Genomic DNA, 22924 nt, shown 5'->3' with positions numbered 1-22924 from the left:
ACTGCAGGCTGCTGGCTGTAACTGTGGTGCTGAACAGAGAGGGGTGAAAGTTATGGGGAAAAAGAGCCAAACCACTGCCCAGCTGCTGGTGCCATTGCCTGTGGGTGCCATTTGGTAGAGGCAGGGGGAATGATTAGCAGTGAGGAGCGTGTGCACTGTCCAGCCTTACAGGTTGTTATGGGGAGGGCAGGAACAGGGCTCTCCTGAGAGATGGCTGCAGAACGCTTGTCAGTTACAATTATGGAATCAGCCAGGCTGGAAAAACCCTTTGGGCTCATCCAGTCCAACCGTTCCCAGCACTGCCCAGGCCACCCCTGCCCCATGGCACTGAGGCCTCGTCTCCACGGGGTGTGAACCCCTGCAGGGCCGGTGCCTGCAGCCCTGCCCTGGGCAGCCTGTTCCAATGCCTGAGCACCCTCTGGGGCAGGAATTGTTCCTCAGCTCCATCTAAACCTGCCCTGGGGCAGCTTGAGGCCGGTTCCTCTTGTCCCATCCCTTGTTCCCTGGGAGCAGAGCCCAGCCCCTCCTGGCTCCATCCTCCTGTCAGGCACTTGTAGGGAGCCATCAGGTCCCCCCTGAGCCTTCTCTTCTCCATCTGAACCCCCCAGGTCCCTCAGCCGTTCCCCATCACCGCTGTGCTCCAGGCCCTGCCCCAGCTCCATTCCCTTCTCTGGCCCCGCTCCAGCCCCTCAATGTCTCTCTCGCAGTGAGGGGCCCAGAGCTGAGCACAGGATCCGAGGGGCGGCCTCACCAGTGCCCAGCACAGGGGCACAGTCCCTGCCCTGGCCCTGCAGCCGCACTGGTGCTGATCCAGGCCAGGACGCTGGGGGCTTCCCGGCTGCCTGGGCACAAGCTGCTCACGCTCAGCTCCATCACTCAGCACCCCCAGCTCCTGCTCACGAGCAGGCCCGGGCCGTGCCTGGCGGCTCCGCTGCCGGCTGAGGCCGCTCGGGCTCCCGTGTCCCCCGGTCACCCCTCAGCGCCTACGGCTCCCGTCGTGCCGCTCGCCCAGGAAGTGACGCCATCTCTCGGCGCCGCCGCGCCCGTTGCCTAGCAACCATGTCGGCCCGGCGGGCGCGGAGCCCGCTGCAGCGGGTGCAGCGGCGGAGCCGGGAGCTGCGGGAGCAGGTACCGGGCTGGGACCGAGCACCACGGCCCTGCCGGGGCTCGGCCCCGCGGCTCACGGCCCCGCTCCGGTGTTGCAGGTGGAGGCGCTGCGGGAGGAGTGCGCGGCCGCGGCCCGCGGGCAGCGGGAGGCCCTGTCGCTGAGGTGAGGCGCTGCCCGGAGGGCGCTGCGGGCCCCGGCCTCAGTCTTCCCCCGGTCTACAGCGGCGTCCCGCGGGCGGGGTGCATGGCTCGAGGCCGTGTGGTGGGGAGAGACATGTCCTGGGCGCCCTGAGCAGAGCCCTGGCGGATTCAGAGCAGCTCCGGGGTCTGAAGGGGGCTACAAGGGTGCGGGAGAGGGGCTCTTCATCAGGGGCGGCAGCCATAGGACAAGGGGTGATGGGTTCAGACTGGAACAGGGGAAGCTCAGGTTGGGGATAAGGCAGAAGCTCTTCCCTGTGAGGGTGCTGAGGCGCTGGCACAGGGTGCCCAGAGAAGCTGTGGCTGCCCCATCCCTGGCAGTGCTCAAGGCCAGGTTGGACACAGGGGCTTGGAGCAAGCTGCTCCAGTGGAAGGGGTTCCTGCCCGTGGCAGGGGTTGGGGCTGGAGGAGCTTTAAGGCCCCTTCAACCCAAACCATTCCATGATTCCCATCACCTTTGCATCAGGAGGAGCAGACGGTTCCCTGCACACACCTCTCCATTTGCCTCCTAATTACACCGCTCTCTTCCCAGCCCCGTCTCACTCGTCTGTTTTCCAGGCAGAAGCAACAGGCTGGCTGCTTCCTCAAGGGCTGAGGTAGTTTTAAGTGGGAACTTGCACATCACAGGTAATAGTCATCACCTAAGCTGATGCTTGGGTTTGTGTTGGCTTTCGCAAGCTGTGTGTGCATGGAACTGGTGAAGTTGTGACTAAACTGGCATGTTTCAGTGAGAATTTCAAGAAAACACTACCTCTCTGCCTTGCTTTCAATGCAGATGCATGCAGCTGAAGGAACTGGTGGATGAGAACACAAATGCTCTTCGTGACCTGAAAAAAGTAAGTACGGAGGTGAATTTGTTAATGGTTTTCTCCCAAATTCATCATGGGGAGTGTTTAGAGAACATCAGCTTCCACTGAGATGGGTCAGGGCAAGACCAGTGCCAAGCACCACACAATCCCTGACTGGGATCTCTGAGATCCATTTATATAGTTAGTAAATGGGGAAGCAGGGTGTCACTGGGAAGGGAGGGAGAGCAGCCCAGGAGGGTGAAAGCTTGTACAAGTCTGGAACATCCACTTTATGGGGGACTTTGATTCTTGAAGCAATTGGTTGTGTTGTTCACACAACTGTGGGCATGGAACTGTTGGAACAAGTCCAGAGGCCACGAGGATGATCAGGGGCTGGAGCACCTCGTGTATGGAGACAGGCTGAGGAAGTTGGGGCTGTTCAGCCTGGAGAAGAGAAGGCTGCGTGGGGACCTCATAGCAGCTTCCAGTACCTGAAGGGGGCCTATAGGGATGCTGGGGAGGGACTCTTCGTCAGGGACTGTAGTGACAGGACAAGGGGTAACGGGTTCAAACTGAAACAGGGGAAGTTTAGATTGGATATAAGGAGGAAATTCTTTCCTGTGAGGGTGGTGAGGCACTGGAATGGGTTGCCCAGGGAGGTTGTGAGTGCTCCATCCCTGGCAGTGTTCAAGGCCAGGTTGGACAGAGCCTTGGGTGCCATGGTTTAGTGTGAGGTGTCCCTGCCCATGGCAGGGGGATTGGAACTGGATGATCTTGAGGTCCTTTCCAACCCTGACTATTCTATGATTCTTTCTCAGGCTGACGAGCCTGCGCCTGTGGGGAACTACAATCAGAGGAAAGAAGAAGAAGAAAAGCTGTTGCTAAAACTTTCTCAGCAGCTGCAGAACCTTGTTCTTGTCTTGGATCAGGATAACACAACAAAGAAGTCCTCAGTGTAAGTAGCTTAAACAAATACAGTTTGTGCTTCTATAGAATTAGAAGCATGCAATGTGTACAGTTAGAAGTGTCCATGAGAAACAGTTAGCTTATCCCCTTTATTGCCTTAACATGCAGTTAAGGAAGAAGTGCTCATGAGATGGCTCTTGTGGGGCTTGTTCTCTTGATGCAGCCATGAACGACTGCCTGGAATTCTCTGAGGGTGTTGGTTCATGGCTGAATTACAGTGTGGCTGTTGAGGGCAGAGGATGCAGTGTAGTCACAGAATCACAGAATCAACCAGGTTGGAAAAGCCCTTTAAGCTCACCCAGTCCAACCATTGCCCAGCACTGCCGAGGCCACCACTAACCCATGGCACTGAGGCCTCGTCTCCATGGGCTGTGAACCCTTGCAGGGCCGGTGCCTGCAGCCCTGCCCTGGGCAGCCTGTTCCAATGCCTGAGCACCCTCTGGGGCAGGAATTGTTCCTCAGCTCCATCTAAACCTGCCCTGGGGCAGCTTGAGGCCGGTTCCTCTTGTCCCATCCCTTGTTCCTTGGGAGCAGAGCCCAGCCCCTCCTGGCTCCATCCTCCTGGCAGGCACTTGTAGGGAGCCATCAGGTCCCCCCTGAGCCTTCTCTTCTGCACCTGAACCCCCCAGGTCCTTCAGCCGTTCCCCATCACACTTGTGGTCTGTACACTTAGGGAGGATCAGGACAGAGAGTAAAACACAAGAATGACAATTCTGGATGTGGGTAATGCAGAGAAGGCAGTATCTCAAGCATCTAGTTATTTCAACAAGTTTTGTTTAAATAGTAATTAAGTTTGATTTATTTTGGGTAGGGACAAGCACCATCAGAAAGGTCCTCAATCAGAAGATGAAAATGAAGACGAGGATGAGAGTGAAGACGAAGAAAGTAGTGAGGAGAAAGATAGTGAAGAAGCAGAGGATGATGATGATGAGGATAAATTGTTGGATGATCCAAACATTAAGGAATGTATCACTGTTGGGAACTTCGATGCACAGCAGGAAGGGGATCTCACATTCACGGTAAACGTGGCTCTGTAAATGTTGTTGGACTGCAGATAGTTGTGTGTTAAGCAATAACTGTGATTAAATCTCATGCTTCTGGGATTCAACCAGTTCCTTGTGGGATCTGGGGAGCAGTGGCTTGGGGAATCCAGTGTCCTTTTGCCACCTCCTGTAGTGGCGGGTCCGCTGTGAGATCTTTGTTGTGGGGGGAAAATAAGCTTTTGTGTTGTTACTTTTAATTGTGCCTGGAGCTGTTCTGAAATATTTGGCTCTCTTTTGTCTCTGTTTCCTCTTGATGGCAAGAAAGGGGAAATCCTCTTCATACATGACAAGAAGGCAGATGGCTGGTGGGTAGCTGAGAACTCGAGAGGGGAGAGAGGCCTCGTCCCTAGAACCTATCTTGCGGTGAGTGTGCTGCAGCCTCCTTCTATCCCAGGCTCACCTCTGTTCTTTTATATATATATGTATTAATGATAATACAGCTGCATAAAAGTGATCACAGTGCTTACCTGGGGACACACAGCAGTGTTTCACTAGTTAACTTGGAACTAACACCGTGTTTGTATCCATGTGTGTGGAGGTAACTGGCAAAAGCAATATTTTGTGCCTTGTGAAAATGGGGCATGCAAGTGCAGAGAAGTATCTTGAATACGAAGGTCATAGTCTGTGTCACTAAAGATCAGCTCTGAAGACTCCATGGGTCTTATTTGGCTTTTCCTAATTTCCATGAAATGTGACTCCATGTAAATGTTGGAGTATTTTGTAATTTAAAGCTTTGTAACTTGCTAGTTTATGTACTTCTGCACATATATGCATAATATATTGTACATCTATTATGTATATGTACATATATACTATATATATGTGTACATATGTATACATACATATATTATGCATTATATATGTGTACAGTTGTGATGAACATTTAGACATGGGTACACAGTTTGCGGGTGGAACAGAGCTCTTCACAATGAACCTAAAGAGCACGTTGACTTCATAATGCTGATGTATTTCTCGTTAAAGAATCTACATCACAGACAGAAAATCTCCTCTTCTGAACTATTAAAACATGCTGTGGTTGGGGAAAGCATGTTTAAGAGCAGAACTTTGAAGAAATTAAGCAGGTTGCCATTTTGAATGTGAATTACAGGTTTACAAAGAAGATGACGAAAGCCCAGAGCAAAGTGAAGAACAGGTAGAAGTAGTGGATGAAACAGCAGATGGAACTGAAATCAAAAAAAGGTAAATGGAGTGATGTGATAGCAAATAAGTGTCAAATCCTTCTTCCCCTTCCTCAGATCTGGTGGTACATTTCTTACTGTGAGAATACCTCACAGGGTATTTGGTTCTTTGCACTTTTCCTTCCAGCACAGCAGTCACTTGCCCTGTTACCAGTGGGCAGACATGCTTTTACTTGACTGGGTTTGTTGGGGAGTTTTGCTTTAGTTTGACCTTTGATTATGTTTTTCCTCCTCATAAAATCAAAGTGTAACTGGCTCGCATATCCAGCTCATGAGATAGTCCAGCAGTTGGTCTTAGTGGCTGGAAATGTCCGTTATTAGTATCTCAGATATGGTTATTAAGCTGCTGCTCTTTGAAAAGCAACGTTTAATGTTTATTTCTTACCCACACAAGGATGATGTATCATAAAAATACATTCTTTTTCTTCCAGAACTGATTCTCACTGGAGTGCTCTAAGAAGAGCTATCACAGAGGTAGGTGTACCTCTTGCATGGCAACTTCATTTACCATAATGTTAATTATTTTTAGCCAAGGTTTGCCTTTACCAAACACTGTTTCTCATATTCCACACCGTTGTTTTTAATTAACATCCTCTATTTTGTGGTTTTGTAGCAAGAAATGCTACAGAAATGTCTCTAACACTTTAGAAATAGGCTGCAGCCCAAGCCATGTGGCTGAAAGAAGATGCAAAGATGTCTTCTGTTGTTTTGCCACAGTAGTACTAAACCACTTCTTTCTCAAGGGGGTAATTTCATTCTGTAGCTGGCTGCTCTGCTGCTTTGAAACAGAGTTGAGATTTAACAAAACAGGAGTCTGGCTGGGTTCACTCATGAAACAGAGCTCCTGAGGATGGGTCATAGAACCCAGACTGGTTTGGTTGGAAGGGAGGTTAAAGCTGATTCAATCCCAACCCCCTGCCCCAGGCAGGGACCCCTTCCACTGGAGCAGCTTGCTCCAAGCCCCTGTGTCCAACCTGGCCTTGAGCACTGCCAGGGATGGGGAAGCCACAGCTTCTCTGGGCACCCTGTGCCAGCGCCTCAGCACCCTCACAGGGAAGAGCTTCTGCCTAAGAGCTCAGCTCAGTCTCCCCTCTGGCACGTTAAAGCCATTTCCCCTTGTTCACATAAGAGGTGGCTACTGTCCCATGTCTCTCATAGTGGCTGTGTGGGAGTTCTGGATTAGGACAGAATTCACTGTTAAACAGCAGGAATACCAATACCCTTTTTCTTTCACTTTCTAACAGAATGACACAGTAGAGGTACTGACAACCATAGGAGCTGTTCCTGCAGGATTCCGTCTGTCCACACTTTTCCAGCTCTTGGACAAAGGTGAGCACTTAAGGTTTTCTCATCATAATTCCACTGCAGGATTCTCAAGTGTCTGGAGAGTTTCTTATCCTGGCTACAGCCTATTGGGATCCAATCAGTATTGCTTAATTGTAGTTGGGTAATTGTACAGGCTATATCTGACCCATAAATAATGTATCAAAGGCTTTTTGTCCTTTAATTAAGTTTTAATTTATTATTACATTTATTTATATGTGAAATCCCAACCACATGGAGGCAATGACAAATTTCCCGAGGGATTGCAAAGATTTTCCTCTTTGGAAGGTACTTCTTGGTGGTGTTAGAGAAAGTGATGATTTTTAATCTTCCCTTGTTCTCAGGAATCTTTTGGAGTCTCTTTCCTATTGAAATACATTGCACACCTCATCTTTCATTAGCCTTTTTGTTTGAAGCTGTTTCAAATTAATAGCTTTATAGGAACAAAGCACTGCAGAATACTTAAAAAGAGTAAAAGTTGCCCTCTTAAAGGGTGCTTGTGGAAGATACCTCCATAGTTTTGTCTGGACCAGTTAAATACCCAAATGGACTTAGCCACATGTGAATTTTGGGGTGTTGTTCATTTTTTTGGCAATAAAGACCATGAAAAATGTTAAGTTTTTAAAATCACTCTTCTTGTAGGCAGCCAGTTTCGAGCAAGTCACTTTCTGCAGCCTGAACTCACTCCATCCCAATTGGCTTTCAAAGACCTGGTGTGGGATGCTGAAAAAGATACCGTGAGTATTGCTGGTAAGAAAATGTGCTTCTGGTTTAAGAGAGGTGGCAGGATCTCAAGAGGAATTGCTAGCAGTGTTTGATATTGGTGGGTAGATATTGCTGTGAGACAGATGACAGATTTCAGTGTCAATCCAGACTCCTTAGGCAGTAGGTGTTGACAATTCCTGCTCTCCAATAGGCAGAAAATGGGTACCAGTTGTCACACTGGGTTTCATCTGAAGTTTGTGGGTTTGTAGGAGTCTCCTTAGAGCTAAAGGCTTATGAAGGAATTTTGCTGCTGCTGCTAACACTACCCAAGTTATTTGGTTAGAAGTATCCAGTCTAGTGAGCACTACACTTGATCATCTCAGTACATAAGCACAGAATGATGCCACGTGCAGGAGGACCCCATGGATTTAACCCTCCTTCTGTTTGTATTTCAGATCTCTCCCAGACCAACTCGAGTATCCCTGATTGTAACTTTATGTGGCTGTAAAATGATTCCTCTTCCAGGGGTCAGCATTCAGGTTCTCAGCAGACATGTTCGACTCTGCCTCTTCGATGGCAGCCAGGTGAGTTGTTTGGCTGTCAGAAAAAGCCTTGATGAGATGTGGATCGTTTTGTGCTCTGGTTTCTTTGGTAGCCAACTCCTTTCAGAGAGACACACACACAGTCTGCTTAACTCACTCTCTGATCAGTCTGGCTGGATTGTGATCGCACACTTGCAGCCACCACAGACACACTGGCCCCCAGTGGCCTGAGGTTTGGCTGGCCCCTGGCACCTGAATGTCCACACACACACATTCAGAATAGAGAATAACATATATATATATAAACACACAATATATAATCACAATAGAGAATAGGATGGTTTGGGTTGGAAGAGATCTTAGAGATCATTTACTTCCAAGACAGACAAGTAGTTATGAATGGGGCTGAATGAGAAAACAGGACAGGCAGTCACTGGGCATGGCCAGACGTGTACTTATCCCACCCCTGTTGCTCCACAGAGCACCTTGATCCCTCCCTTTTCCTGCTTCGGGTTTCTCCCCTGAACACGCCATAGTAAGTGATGTTCTGCCCCAAAGTGCCCTTCCTCTTCACACCAGCCTCTCACCCCACAGCATTAGGCTGTAGGTGATGCAGCTCCCATTGACTCACCACCATGAGAGTCACACCTGGCCCTGGGGCTGTTCTGGGCAGCACTGGGAGGGGCTGGGGCTCCCATTCTTTCCGTTCCATAATTTTTGGAGCCATCATTTCGATTCCTTCCTGCCACTGAGGCTTCTTTGTCCTTTCTGCTTGTGGAGATGAGTGTTTCTGGGCTGAGCTCTCTCCTGTGACCTGCCTGCACACAGCTTGGTCAGGGTCATCTTCAGATTCCCCCCACCACCGACCTTGATCCTGGGTATTCCTCTGTGTGAAGCAGCTTTTTATAACAGGATCTAAGCAGTTTCCTTGCAGCTGCACTGAGCCCTCTTGGGGGCAAAGGGATTATTACTGGTGTGTATGAAGCGGGAGTGGTTGGAAAGCACTCTGAAAGCACTCAGGCTCCAGAGAAGACTTTGTCTTTAGTCCTTTAAACTGAAACCATCTGATAAAGCTGAAGAGAAAGTATGATTTTATTTGTGTGCAATGTTGGATTAATCTGGGATAATCCTGCATTTTCTTACAGCTGCAAAGCTTTCCAGATAAACCTGTCTTAGCTTTTGTCACTGCTGTTATTCTGCAGGTGCTGAGTAACATTCACACAGTGAGAGCTACATGGCAACCTAAAAACCCTCAGACCTGGAGCTTTTCTCCCAAGGTAGGTGCCTCCCTCAGGCAGTGACACAGCCAGGAAGTGCCTATTTGCAGCTTCTGATTTAGTGACAGCTATTACTTCTGGTATTCACGCTGACATAAAGCATACTGCAACCACAACGAACACACCGAAAAGACTTGCTGAAGTGCGTGAATTCAAACTAAACCAAGTGATTTAGCAAAAACACTTGGGAGAGAAGAGCTGGGGGGGAGGATTAGTTGGAGGGACTGGTGCTGGTGGCACTGGTTCATGTTGGAGCAGGATCAGGCACATGGTGCGTGGTGTTCATAGAGAAGGGAAGAGACCAGGCACTCTGCATGCGAGCTTCTGCTTGATTTCGTTATAAAAGAGTACAATCTTTGTGTCATGTTCCAGGTGCTGTGCAGGGCCACATCACAGCAGTACCGTGGTCATGTTTTACCCCAGTTGTTGCTGTGTTCTTGGAGGGAATTGAGTGCTTTTTGACATCAAAAGTTCTTTAATAGCTTGTTAATGTGTTTAATAGTGTTTAATAGCACAAAATTATCTTGTTAGCAGAGCTGCGTTTCATGGCAAGATAAAGAAGGAGCAAGGTTTCAACTGAAACTGCTTCTCTGCACATCATCTTTTTATATGCAATGGATTGTTTCTGAGATCTTATATAAGTGATGTGTTCAGTGGCCTTTAAAAATCAGAGTTGTTTCTTTTTAATAGATACATTGACTTTTCCTGTTGCTTCCCCTCTCTATAGGTAACAGGCATTTTACCCAGCTTGCTGGACGGAGACTGTTTTGTCAGGTCCAACTCCCTGGCTGCAGACATTGGTCTGTTGTTTGAACTTGGCATCACTTACATTCGCAACGTGAGTGTGTGAAGGTGCAGCAGAAATCATTCCAAGCACAGTTTATCAACTGAACCACCTGCCCCATGTGAGACATAAGCTGCAGTCTCCCAGCAGTGAACTGTGGGGTACATGAATGTACCTTTGCTTACTGAAATAACTTGTTAGTCTGCCAAAGATGCCGTGCAATGGGATTGCAAAAGACCAATTCTTGACATACTCTGGTCTTCCCTTAAGTGTGTGTTTTTTGGCTTTATAAATCCTTGCCTCTTAAATATCTTCATGGATAATCAACTGTGTCTGGTTGATAAATGCCTTCAAACACCTGGGAATGTGATGCAGTCAGTGGCTGCCTAGCCCAAATCTGGGGTTTTTACCATTCTTATGCTTTTTATATGATTATTCTATATAACTGCTTGTGGTCAGTTATTCATTGTGGTTTAGCAGTTCAAATGACTTACTTTCTCCTATATTTTCCTAGTCAACAGGTGAAAGAGGAGAGCTGAGCTGTGGCTGGGCATTCCTGACGCTTTTTACTTCTGATGGAATGCCTGTTCCTGCCAAGTACGTTTGTTTTCCTTCTCTCTGTATTTTCATGCTTATGTATATACATCTATTTTAGGCTAGGAGTAAGGTTCCTATTTTGCACTTACACACTGATAGGGGCAGGTGTAATCCAGGCTACTGGGTCTTTCAGTGTGACCTTTTTCCACACCCAGTGTCTATTCTACTATGTTTGTGTGGGAAAAGCGTCCCTGGACCCCAGGATTCAGGTTTGGGATGTTGCAAGTTTGTGTGTTTAACCTTCAGTGGAATATTAGAACTATGGAATTCTCTGAGTTAACAGGGAATTATTTAGAGTCCTGTTTATATAAAGCAGAATCATCACCTGAATCAAAGGTGACAACGTCCTGTTTGATTCTCTACGTGTGCTTTGCTGTAGATCCCTTTCCGTGTGAGAATGAGGAGATTGGGTTCTAAGACTTGGAAGCAAGTGGGAGTTTCTGTGAACGAATCTCTCACTGCACTTGGAGAGTGTGAATAAGCTTGTGTTGTGCAGCCTATTTATGGTTAGTCCATGGGTCCAACAAGCTTGAAGAGTAATAAATGTACAGATCTCTATTTTATTAAATGTAGGAAAGCTTTCTCTTGATTGACTGAAATGGCTCAGTGTAGATCAGGCTTGCAATACTTGTTTTTTATGAAATACATATATATGTGTGTATTCTAAATGTATTTGGATTACAAGGCAGGACCTCTGCTGTTCTGTAAGTCTCTAAATCTCATCTAAGTCTGATCTCTAACATTGTTTTTCTACATCATTAAGTTAACTGTGGTATCTAGAGTGAAACTGCATGTTTGCTTCAGTAGTGACTGACTCGTGACAGAACTGGGGTGATGTTATTCTTCGACGTTTTAAATCTTCCCTGTCTAAAATGTGCTACATACAGGACTCCTCAAGAGCATTATTGTGAAACAGTTGCTAAATTTCATAGAAGAAAGATATTTGTGTCCTGTGGGAAAGAATCAATGTTGCTCATGTCTTACAATATAATCAACTCGCTCCAAACTTACCATCTGAGGTTTGGTTACTTCGGTAGGCGCAGTCATTTCATGGCAAACACTAGTTATACACCAAGCACTGGGTCAGGTTTTGTTTGACAGCTGGTTTTCTTTCTCAGACAGTGGTTGTGCTGTTCTCTCACATCCTCACACCTCTTCATTTCAATCATGCTGCTCTTCTTTCACAGGATGTACGAGCTGCCATTAAATGGTGGGACTCCCTTTGAGAGAGGTGTTGAGGTTGACCCATCAATATCAAGAAGAGGTATGGTTTCTTCTCAACACTATATAAAAGAAACCACACAACAAAAGCTATATGTATTTTACAGCATGTTCTTATTGTCTCCCATTACCATACAGTCACCACAGTCTGCTTTTGGTTTGGGTGTTCTCATTTTGTGCAAGAGTGAGTTGTTCAAGGCCAGGTTGGAAGTGGCTTGGAGCAACCTGCACTAGTGGAAGGTGTCCCTGCCCATGGCAGGGGTTGGAGCTGGATGATCCTAAGGTCCTTTTCCAACAAAAACCATTTTATGATCCTATGACTGTTAGGGCCGATGGGCTTCAGAACTGTGCCAGTGTTGATGTTTCTGTCATTCCAGTGCCTGCAGGTTGAGGTTTAGCTCTCAGAAGTGTTTTGGATTGTTTCTTTAACTGCAGTTATCAGTTCTGGGCCATGGGGTGATGGATGGCACAAAGCTCTGGAGTTCCCAACCATCAATCCCCTGTCACTTCTGCACAAGTTCCACGTGTGCATGCATGTGCTGCAGATCATCTGTACTGGTTCTTCCCTATTGGGCTGAATATAGCTCCACTAAGAGCTGGCTCAGATGAGAGACCACTTGTGTTCAGATGAGGGCAGTCATGGCTTTCCTGTGGAAGCTATAATAATGTCCACGTGCAGCTGTGACACGCTGTAAGCTCCAGAAGGCCCTTATACTGGATTTGGACACCTACCTCCACATAGCTCCACACATATTATGAATCCACCATACTAGAGAGATATAATAGTTTGTGTTAGACCACATGGTGATGTATTTTCAGATCTTCAGTTCCTCCTGGTTTTAGACCACGCTTAAACCATTACAGCTTTCAGTAAATCACCTCTTGCCTCATGTAAATGTTCATTCTTGTAATAGAATTAATATTCTTTCAAATTGGCTGATTTTATATTTGGTATTTATTTCTTAAGCAGGCAGTGGTGTTTTCCATCAGTTCATGGCACTCAAGAAACAGCCTGTGCTTCTGCTGAGACTGAGGTCATTGAGCGTGCAATCAAAAGACATCCTGTAGTAAGTATTCATGTGTGCTGCCATGAAATGGGGAAGTATTCCAGATTGCCTAGAATGGTCCCAGAGATCTAAAGTATTCCCCTTCCCTGGAACACTGGCTATGGGAAAATCTGAGGGTCATGTCACCTGCGTGTTGTGCTTGATATCTGTTTGATGCTTACAGCTGTTTTGTTGAGCACATACAAAAGGGTTTTCAGTTTAGATAAGACTGGAAACAGCAACAGCAGGAGCCTGGCTCTTGTAGCTGTATCAATGTGCACCTTCAAAAGCAGTGGAGGTGCCAATACGAGCTAATAATAACCCCCATGAAGCCATTCTTACCCTCAGGTTTTGGTGAACAATGCTTCCTAGGAGCAGTTTTCGCTGACAATCTCAACTGCACGTTGTTTCCCCCCAGTTTGCTCCCAGAGACACTCATCGGCAGCATGTGCTACAGCCATCTCCTGTTCTTCTATCGACAAATCCTTGGTGATGCGCTCCTGAAAGACAGAATAAGCCTGCAAAGCACAGGTGAGAGCTGCTCCTGTGGAGCCCAGTGTTTTGCCTTTCAGTCTGGAGGTGTTGTGGGGACAAACACAAACTTGTTGTCCAGCTGATAAGAGAACAGCCTCTTGCTGGGAAGCCTGTTTGCATTTCAAACCACTAATATTTTAACTCATATCTACTGTGTTGCCCTATTTGACATCAGTTCATGTAGCAAATGAAGTGCTTTGAGTGAAATTCTCATTAAAAAAGCCTCTTTGGATTGGTAAAGGCTTATTTCTATGTAAATAAAAAGCAAATAAAGGTAAAGGATTATTTGGAAGATGAATGGTTCCTTTTCACCACCCATGCAATGAGAGATCAGACCCGCACACAGGTTTACTCATTCATTTCCAGTGTGTGCGTGTTCTGGGTTATAGAGGAGCTCAGGCAGATGTTTTCGTCCTTGAGGCCAAGTCATCCTCTTTAGGGTGTTTTAATTATTATTTACTTCAGGGCTGATGCAGCAGGGAGAGACAGAAGAGGAAGAGTTCTGGGTTCTTGCTCTGATTTCGCAACTCTCCATCTTACTGCTTCCCCATCTTCCCTTCAACAGGACTGTAGCAGTTCATGGTCTTCTCCATTTTAAAACCAGTTTGAAATAGGGAATAAATACATTTCTGTACTACAAACTGTGCTACAGGTGAATTTATATTGGTGCTGGGAAGTGATTTGCTTGTGTCTTCTCCAGACTGAATTATCACCCATTCCTAATGCAGATAAACTTGCTCGTGCACTTAGTAACATTAAAAACTTCCAATCTTAAGCCATACGTAGGCATCTGAATTACAGAATCATCTCTGAGAGGTGCTGAGATCTTAACTCCCTTCCTGATTTTCTTGACCTTTAATATACATCCTGTGTATACTTGATTTCAGTACCTGAGAGTCAGCCCCTTTCCTAAATTAATCCCTTATTTAATAAACTCATCACAGAGACATTAAAATGCTTCATTTTGGAAGGCCGGTTTTGAACTGCTGTACTTACTTGGTTTGGTCTCTATCATGTAGGACACCAGATCAGGCTGATGGCCTCTCCTGGAGTTAAATTGCGTTCACTTGGATTCAGTCTTTGCTTGAAATGAGTTAAAGGCTTTACCCCAGCATTTCAGCCATTGTTCTGGTAGCCATTTTCTGGTGTAAGAAAAGAAGATTTATGTTATTTCAAAACCAGCCATCACTTCAGAAATAGGCATCTTAAAACGCCCATTATACTTCACAGAAGGGATCAGATCTGGCTTGCTTCCCTGTGACATTATCAGTAAATGGTGTTTACCAAACTTCGCACCAACTTCAACATGAAGAAACAAACACTTCAACTGACAAGAAAACACCTCAACCAACACTCCACGCTGTGGCACTTGTAGCACTCTTGTAACCTTATCCCCAATCTCATTAGCTAAATGCTGACAGCACAGGATCTCTGTGCCTCTGGGGCACGAGACATGCTGTGCTTTGTAAGGGAGAAAGGGGAGGCAGCTCTGCCTTGCCTGGCTGTGAAACAGCTCAGCTGCAACTGGAGACCCAGCGGGAGCCCAGTGCCATTTGGGATGTGCCCCATTCAGTCAATGCACTGTGCTGCTCCCTTCCCAGTTACCTGAAACCCTTGGGTGCAGGGCCTGGAGCACAAGTGTGATGGGGAACGGCTGAGGGACCTGCGGGGTTCAGATGGAGAAGAGAAGGCTCAGGGGGGACCTGATGGCTCCCTACAAGTGCCTGACAGGAGGATGGAGCCAGGAGGGGCTGGGCTCTTGATGGAGAGAGATGGACTAGATGATCTGAAAGGTCTTTTCCAGCCTGGCTGATTCTGGGACTCTATGAACATGGTGCACCAGACAAGGCAGGTTAAGGCAGCAGAACACGTGTGTTTATTCACAACATCCAAGCCAAGCAGCACGATTCCAGGTGTTTATAAAAAGACAGGTGTGGAAATGAGGAAAACCACCTCAGCCTGCCCCTGAAAGGTCTCTGGCTTCTAATAAAGAGTTGGGTCTGTGCCTCTCCTCTCCCAGTTAACTGTCTCTCAGCCACTGGGAGATTGCTACAGAGGATGCAGTTAGAGAGTTCCTCCACCTTGCCCCCTGCACTGAAGTACTATTGCAGCCAGTCTTCCCTTTGGAATAGTCTGAGGGTAGGGAATGTGCTGAATAACTTGACGTGTCAGTACCTTGAGAGTCATCCCATTTCCTCCTTAAACTTGAACGTGTTTGTTTGCTGTTTCAGATTTAATCTGTAATCCTATTCTAGCAACTTTCCCTCAACTCATGGATCAGCCAGACCTGATGGATGCACTTCGGGTACGTTATCCACACAGTGTTCAACTGCATCTGATGTGTCAGGATGTCCACATCTCCAAGTCCTTGTGTCTGTACAATGTGGTGGAATGGCTGTTTGCTTAAATCAGTTAACATAGCACAAGGGGGGAATGGGAGTGTGAAGGAAGTGGGACTGCAACAGGAGCTTCTCCTGCTGGGGGACTGCAGTTAAGAGACATTTTTGCAGCTAGAAATGGAATTGCTTTAGATCTCCACAACCTCAAGTCTGATTTAATGCTTCATTTCATTTTAGAGTGCTTGGGCAGATAGAGAAAGAACATTGAAGAGATCTGAGAAGGTAAGAAATTACAGGGGGTTTGCTGACATATTCAGTCTAAATCAAACTCGGATCTCTCTGTCAGTGTTATTGCTAGTTACCTTTTCCTCTCACCATACAGTTACTTAGAAAACAGATACGTAAATGCAGTTCTTAACGTTTCTTACCTGTACCTATAGTAGTAAACCAGGAGAAGGAGGAATATGACATCAAATTTTTGTCCCAGTGTTTGCATAGGGTTGTTAGCACGGGACCTATTACAGGTGCGCACCCAAAGGGTGCCTCCAGTACTTACCTGGTAAAAGCTTTCCAGTGGCTCAAAAGGGGCTGTGTATGCCCACTAAAAAACCTTCCTTCCTCCTGCTCTGAGCTCCCACAGTCTGCCTGGAAAAAGGCCCCACATCCTGCCCATTCCTCGCATCAGGCTCCTGTAATCTCCCATTTTGGGGGTGTAGACAGGTGAGGAAGAACTCAACTGGCCCTGTCACTGGGCTTACCCGTCCCTTGTCCTACCTCCTCCCCTCTGGACAAGGAGAAGCTGTAGGTAACTGAACCAGAGAGGCTTTGGCTCTTCATCCAAGACATGTCCCGTGGGAGCAGGAGGGTATTCCATTCACTGTGTGTGCTCCACAAGGAGTTAGAATCATAGAATCCTAGAACAGTCAGGGTTGGAAAGGACCTCAAGATCATCCAGTTCCAACCCCCCTGCCATGGGCAGGGACACCTCACACTAAACCATCCCACCCAAGGCTTCATCCAACCTGGCCTTGAACACCGCCAGGGATGGAGCACTCACAACCTCCCTGGGCAACCCATTCCAGTGCCTCACCACCCTCACAGGAAAGAATTTCCTCCTTATATCCAGTCTAAATTCACCCTGTTTATGCAAACAAACCAACACACTGTTGAGTCAGAATCACTTTTTCAAGGCCATTAATCTCAAATGAAAGCTGATCTGCTCAAAGAATTAGTAACTCCCTGGTATCCCAGAACCATCCAGTTTTACCTGATTTGGTGTGTGCCACTCCCAGGGCAGGATTGCTGCCTGGTGAACCCTTACTCCTCCTTGCATGGTTCTCGCTGCTGAATCTCCTGCTATGAACTGCACAACACCAGTGTGCATATGGAAAACAAGGCACCCAAACCTTGTCTAGTTATATCTTGTCCCGTTAAAGCAGCTGGGATCTTTCAGTATCGGATAATTGATTCTTAGTCTCTAGGTTTTGAAACTGGTCTTTACAAGGGAGAGCATCATTCTCACCCCACACAGGGTGAAACAAGAGCACTTGTGGTGCAGCCTCACCTGCTGCCGAGAGCTGGGTGCTGTGAGGAGTGCGGGATTGCTGCAACTCCCTGCCTAGGGCAGTGGAGAAGGGAGCAGAGGTTGGGCTGCTGGGGTGGGAGGATGTGGCACTGCCCCACAGCAACAGCAAACAGCCTCAGCTTGTGCCTGCAGAGCCTGCTTGGGGAAGAGTGGCTGGAAACTGCTCATGAACAGGAGCTGGGGGTGCTGAGTGATGGAGCCGAACGTGAGCAGCTTGTGCCCAGGCAGCCGGGAAGCCCCCAGCATCCTGGCCTGGAGCAGCACCAGTGCGGCTGCAGGGCCACGGAAGTGTTCACATCCCGTGTAGACGAGGCCCTCAGTGCCATGGGGCAGTGGTGGCCTTGGCAGTGCTGGGGAACGGTTGGACTGGATGAGCTTGAAGGGCTTTTCCAACCTGGTTAGTTCTACAGTTCTATAACCTATTACAAAAGCAATGTCATCAAAACCAGTCCACTACTGTACTAGTATGGAGGGCTTCTGAAAGGAGTTTGAAGCTCACTTGAGCTAACTGATGTTTGCTTAGGAAGGTCAGACCTCTTCCTGTTGTAATCCTGAGAACTGGGGACGAGTTGAACAGCTTCTTGTGTGCTGTTCCTGTGGACAGCACTTCTGGAGCAGTATTTGCACTGATGCATCTCCAAACGCTGCTCTCTGCAGAGAGATGGGGAGTTTCTCAAGTCCCTGTTCGCGCTGGTGTACCACGACTCCGTGTTCCCGCTGCTCCACTCCACTCTCCTGCCCCCCTACAAGTGGGCTGAGGAAGAGTCCGAGGCCTTGCGCTGGAAGGTGATCGCTGACTTCCTGAAGAAGAGCCGAGAGAACGATGGGGCCCTCCAGTACCTGCTGGCAGCAGAGAACACTCACACAGCCTTCGACATCTCCGAGCTGGCCTATGACTTCCTGGGGGAAGCAAGGGACGATGACCACAACGTGTGAATGGGTAACAGAAGAGCAGCTCAGGGTATGGAAGAATGGAGTAACAGCATGAATAAATTCTCACCAAACTCTGTACTATCTGAATTGTAATGAATATTTCTACGTATTTAACACATGGAGGGATATTGAAGTTATTTTATCAGTTTAACTGACGGAAATTACATTTTAAATCCCTACACTTGCAGTGTTAGGGCTGTGGTGGGCTGGTACTCCGCATACCTGTTGTGGCCACATCAAGCATCATATTTTGCTGGGCAAATGGTGAGGCGCTGGCACAGGGTGCCCAGAGAAGCTGTGGCTGCCCCATCCCTGGCAGTGCTCAAGGCCAGGTTGGACACAGGGGCTTGGAGCAAGCTGCTCCAGTGGAAGGGGTCCCTGCCCGTGGCAGGGGTTGGGGCTGGAGGAGCTTTAAGGTCCCTTCCACCTCAAGCTATTCCATGATTCTGTGATTCTATGAACTGCTGAGGCAGCACTTTTCTCCTCTCAGGCAGCTTCCAGTTCATTTCCAGTGCTGTTTAACCAGGGTGAACAAAAGCTCCTCTGTCATGGTACCCCAGCAGACTGCGACCAAGCAAGGGAAACAGTAGGGATCTTGAAGAATGCTGCTGAGCAAGGTCAGCCAGGTTAGGGGGAAAAAACACCATCCCTTGCCCAATGAGCAGCCAGGAGCTTGCTCCGTATTTAGACTGTTTTAGTGTTTTCCCTTCCCATTCAGGAAAAGGCTGGGTTATTCATAGGAATGTGCCTGACCCACCTAACACAAATAAAAGCTGTTGAGAGCTCAGGGTATTGATGTGGCTTCCCTGTGTGTGGCTGCCATATGCTAACGTTGGAGGGCAGGATAAGGACCTGTGGGGTATTCCTAAGGCAGATCAGGATGGTAAAGGCTCCTTTTCACACGGATTCAATTCTGAGCCGGGCACTAGTTTTGTCTGGGGTGTGAAATGCTTTAAGGTGTTTCCAAGACCACAGCACACTGAAGCCAGCTCCCACTGACGGCGTTTGTGAACTGGAGCCTCCAGCAATGCCACGATGCACTTCCCCAGCCCAGGAGGGGATTGCACCATCAGGAATGTCACAGAGTCAATCTTTGCTCTGTATTGCACAAGAGCTCGGTGCAGAAGCCGATTCCTAGGGCACCACTTGGCTCTCCTAGCACAGAGATACGGTATCTTACTGGGGTCTTGTCCTCCTGCTGTAGGGTTACTGGAGTCCTTCCGTCCTCTCCAAGCCCTGAGGCAGAGATGCCACTTTCAGCCTTTCATCCCACCAGATACTGGGGAGCTGGGGGCCGAGGCAGAGTCCTCTGCAAGAAACAGCATGTACTTGGTGAATCCAAAGGGTATCTGCCAGGAGGCAGGGATCAAACTGTGCCGGCAGCTGTCCTCCAGACCTCTGGGCACTCAGGAATCCATGGCAAGTGCTTCCACCTTTTATCAATGTGCTGACTTGTCTGTAAAAAGTATTCCATAGAACAAGGAATGTTGGAAAAGACCGTAATGCTCATCTAGTTCCAGCCCTGGCCTACGGACCCCTTCCACTGGAGCAGCTTGCTCAAGCCCCTGTGTCCAACCTGGCCTTGAGCACTGCCAGGGATGGGGCAGCCACAGCTTCCCTGGGCACCCTGTGCCAGCGCCTCAGCACCCTCCCAGGGAACAACTTCTTTATATCCAACCTAAATCCTCCCTATTTAAGTTTGGCTTAAATCCGGCTGCAGGTTTCAAAGGCGGTGGCTGTGGGGAAGCCTGATGTGAGCACGGAGCCGAAACCTGAGCAGAAAGGGGAGGAGGCACCACCAGTGGAAGCGAAAACATTCCAGGCCTGAAAGCGTGCCAGGGCCAGAACCCGGCTGCAGGAAACGTCCCAGCCCAGCCTGGGGTAGGATTTGATGTTTCCTTCCCCGCTCACTGAAGACCTTGACCTGCCGGGCTGGGTGTCGCTCTCCGCCCCGGCGCTGGCAGCGGGGTGTGGATGCAGCCGGAGGGACCGGGGCCGCGGCGCGGTGCCAGCACGGGCAGGCCGAGCGCTGACGTCCCGCGGGTGTGCCGGTTAAAACCCGGTTCGGGAGCGGCGCGGACACATGTGAGCGCAGCCCCGGCGCCCGCGGAGGAGCCATGGCCTCAGCCGGTCCCCCTGCGGCCAGCACGCAGCCGGCCCTGCCCTCCGGCACCGCCGTCCTCAGAACCATCCCCTACGCGTTCATCCTGCCCGAGATCGTGAGTATGGCGCGATGTGCTGCGGGACAGCACCACGAGAACGGCTTCAGTGAATGGAGGGGCTGAAAAGCTGGGAGTAGACCTTGAAACCACCCCGAGGACAGTGTTAATCATAGAAGGGTCTGGGCTGGAAGGGAGGTTAAAGCTGATTCAATCCCAACCCCTGCCACGGGCAGGGACCCCTTCCACTGGAGCAGCTTGCTCCAAGCCCCTGTGTCCAACCTGGCCTTGAGCACTGCCAGGGATGGGGCAGCCACAGCTTCTCTGGGCACCCTGTGCCAGCGCCTCAGCACCCTCACAGGGAAGAGCTTCTGCCTAAGAGCTCAGCTCAGTCTCCCCTCGGGCAGGTTCAAGCCATTCCCCTCACCCTGTCCCTGCAGGCCCCTGTATATAGAGATTTTCCTTGAAGGCAATGGGGTGTCCTGTAAACACGCAGCATTCCATAATTGTTTCCATTGCTTACGGGTCCAGAGGGCAGGCAGTGGGACTGTCTGATAACTGCTGCTGTACTTTGACACATCACCATGCTCTGCAGGCACCATGGCCGGGACTGGGCTTTGCCAGGAGCTGCCGGTGGGCTCTGCTCCCGCTGCCCATCCCAGGGAGTCTCAGCTGGGGGAGCTGGAATGCCACAGCACAGCCTCAGCTCCTCCAGATAACCCCATGCTCTGTGTGCACTGTAAATACCTGAGGTGGATCCAGCGCGAGTGACTCCCTCTGGGCTGTGTGTGGAGGCCGGAGGTGACCTCCTCGTGCTGGGATTTCAACCCAGGAGATTTATGAGCTGAGCTGACGCCGCTGCTGGCTTTCCCCAGATAGAAGCCCGTGTTTTGGCCTCTCTGCCAAAGCCCTCAGAGGGAGATGTCTCCTTGAACTCAGTACCAAACCTTTCCCTTTTGTAAGGGATGTTCTGAAGTATTGCCCAAGAGCGTTCATGGAAACTCATGCCTGTTTGTGGTGCTGCTGTCCTGCTGGAATGCTCCAGGCTGGTCCATTCTGCCTCAAGTGCTTCCAGCAGCTGCTGGGGCTGGCACAGGAGGGAGGCAAGGAGGGACTCAGGGAGGAGAAGGGGCCTTCCCCATCCTGTGCTCATTGGAGGTGCCTGTGCTTGTCCCTGGCAGTTCTGTGGGACTTGGGTGTGGATCCTCGTTGCTGCGACCTCCGTCTTCTTCCCGCTGCTGCAGGGATGGGTGATGTACGTGTCCGTCACCTCCTCCCTCATCTCCCTGCTGCTGCTCTTCAGCTACTTCTTTGGCTTACACAGAAACAGCGAGAACTGGAAAGTGCTGGTAAGGAGGGGCTGGGATTGAGCCGGTCCTCAGGGCAGATGGGAGGAAGAAGGATGGTCCCAGGCTTTCATCCTCGCTGCTCCCTTGCTTTGTAGGACAGTCTGTACCACAGTGCCACAGCCATTCTGTACATGAGTGCTGCTGTCCTGCAAGCCAACGCGACCATCCGCTCCGAGTCTGAGCTCAACTTGCCCCTTTACTACCATCTCAACAGTGCAGCATCGGTGAGTGGGGCAGAGCACACCTTGGGGCAGGCAGGACTCCCCTGGGGAAGACGCAAGAGCAAGTATTGAAGCTACAACAGAGCCATCCCAAGCCCATCACGTTGGTCAGAGCTTCAGCTCCTCCTGTCTGCTGTCATGCAGCCAGTGTGGGCTTCTCAGGGTCCAGCAGCCCATAGAAACATGGGGCTTTGCTGCTCATTTGAGGCTGGAGAGAGCTCTGGGCTGGAGGCTTCCCTGGGTTGAGAGCATCAAGAGGAGATGGGGTTAGACTCTCCAAGCTGATGCTTCTCTTCCTCTCATGCAGTTATTCGCCTTCATCACGACCTTCCTGTACATCCTCCATGCCTTCTGCATCTACTACCAGTGAGCCTGGCAGCACCAGCTTCACCTCTGCAGGACGAGGGCTCCTTCCCAGCGCAAGGGATGCAGCTGTTGTCCACCAAGGTGTCCCTGCCAGCCCCTGTGGGACAGCCGTTACCTTCTCACTTCATGGAAGGAGGGATTTGTGTACAGTAGTGTCACGTTGGTGTGCTCGTGGGGACATTCCGTGCCTTGCCCAAGGGCTGTGCCAGGCAGCAGGCTCCGAGCCAGCCTCCCGCTCCGACCTTCTGCCAAGTAGAAGCGACCAAGGAAAGGAAAAAGAAAATCACTGTTCCTTCAGCGAACAATGTCTTTTCTTGTATTATTTTCCTGTCTCTGGTGCAGTGAAATCACCTCCCAAACTGTAAATCCATAACAGTAATATTGTGTTCCTTGACCTCTGGTAGTTTCATCTGGCATATGCAGTACTTGGAATAAAGCGTCTACTACCAGTGTCTGACCAAACCGATTTTGACCAATCTAAGCTATGTTCATTGAACAGATTGGATATAAGGAGGAAGTTCTTTACTGTAAGGGTGGTGAGGCACTGGAATGGGTTGCCCAGGGAAGCTGTGAGTGCTCCATCCCTGGCAGTGTTCAAGGCCAGGCTGGACTGAGCCCTCGGTGAGATGGTTTAGTGTGAGG

At 49.2% G+C, this 22924-nt stretch overlaps 2 protein-coding genes and 1 long non-coding RNA gene across 10 annotated transcripts; 2 read left to right on the top strand and 1 right to left on the bottom strand.

Moving 5' to 3' along the window:
• Positions 1-1050: 1050 nt before the first annotated feature.
• NPHP1 (nephrocystin 1) lies at positions 1051-19991 on the top strand. Of its 7 annotated transcripts, XR_010613388.1 has the most exons (22): positions 1051-1128; positions 1206-1270; positions 2081-2141; positions 2912-3048; positions 3871-4078; positions 4364-4465; positions 5211-5302; positions 5733-5775; positions 6546-6630; positions 7267-7361; positions 7785-7913; positions 9074-9148; positions 9876-9986; positions 10447-10529; positions 11717-11793; positions 12718-12817; positions 13215-13327; positions 15562-15635; positions 15907-15951; positions 17912-18215; positions 19464-19606; positions 19908-19982. XR_010613388.1 is itself a non-coding variant. In XM_065682524.1 (21 exons), the coding sequence occupies exons 1-20, from the start codon at positions 1060-1062 to the stop codon at positions 18188-18190; spliced, it is 2043 nt and encodes a 680-aa protein (XP_065538596.1). In that variant the 5' UTR covers positions 1051-1059; the 3' UTR covers positions 18191-18215; positions 19908-19991. The 7 variants fall into 7 exon arrangements, 6 of the variants coding, with proteins under 6 accessions (XP_065538596.1, XP_065538595.1, XP_065538597.1 ...); XM_065682524.1 differs by lacking the exon at positions 19464-19606 and having other exon boundaries at positions 19908-19991; XM_065682523.1 differs by lacking the exon at positions 19908-19982 and having other exon boundaries at positions 19464-19630.
• On the bottom strand, positions 7615-21184 carry LOC136015899 (uncharacterized). 2 transcript variants are annotated; one of them, XR_010613399.1, is made up of 4 exons: positions 21094-21184; positions 13139-14472; positions 11541-11812; positions 7615-7991 (listed from the first exon to the last, which is right to left on the bottom strand). It is a non-coding gene; the product is annotated as an uncharacterized LOC136015899 (long non-coding RNA). The 2 variants fall into 2 exon arrangements; XR_010613398.1 differs by lacking the exon at positions 21094-21184 and having other exon boundaries at positions 13139-16640.
• MALL (mal, T cell differentiation protein like) lies at positions 20201-22746 on the top strand. The gene is made up of 4 exons (XM_065682534.1): positions 20201-20406; positions 21528-21695; positions 21791-21919; positions 22224-22746. The coding sequence occupies exons 1-4, from the start codon at positions 20305-20307 to the stop codon at positions 22284-22286; spliced, it is 462 nt and encodes a 153-aa protein (XP_065538606.1). The 5' UTR covers positions 20201-20304; the 3' UTR covers positions 22287-22746.
• The last annotated feature ends 178 nt before the right edge of the window (positions 22747-22924 follow it).

This window comes from Lathamus discolor, chromosome 5, assembly GCF_037157495.1.
Source record: "Lathamus discolor isolate bLatDis1 chromosome 5, bLatDis1.hap1, whole genome shotgun sequence".
Lineage (NCBI taxonomy): Eukaryota > Metazoa > Chordata > Aves > Psittaciformes > Psittacidae > Lathamus > Lathamus discolor.
This window is presented reverse-complemented; position numbering and strand designations above follow the sequence as displayed.

Excerpts from the sequence above, each read along its gene's own strand:
- MALL (XM_065682534.1), top strand. The coding sequence starts at position 20,305 with ATGGCCTCAGCCGGTCCCCCTGCGGCCAGCACGCAGCCGGCCCTGCCC. Across the intron at positions 21,696-21,790 it reads GCGAGAACTGGAAAGTGCTG|GACAGTCTGTACCACAGTGC; the intron begins GTAAGGAGGGGC and ends CTTGCTTTGTAG. Across the intron at positions 21,920-22,223 it reads ATCTCAACAGTGCAGCATCG|TTATTCGCCTTCATCACGAC; the intron begins GTGAGTGGGGCA and ends CCTCTCATGCAG.
- NPHP1 (XM_065682524.1), top strand. The coding sequence starts at position 1,060 with ATGTCGGCCCGGCGGGCGCGGAGCCCGCTGCAGCGGGTGCAGCGGCGG. Across the intron at positions 5,303-5,732 it reads GGAACTGAAATCAAAAAAAG|AACTGATTCTCACTGGAGTG; the intron begins GTAAATGGAGTG and ends TTTTTCTTCCAG. Across the intron at positions 5,776-6,545 it reads TAAGAAGAGCTATCACAGAG|AATGACACAGTAGAGGTACT; the intron begins GTAGGTGTACCT and ends ACTTTCTAACAG.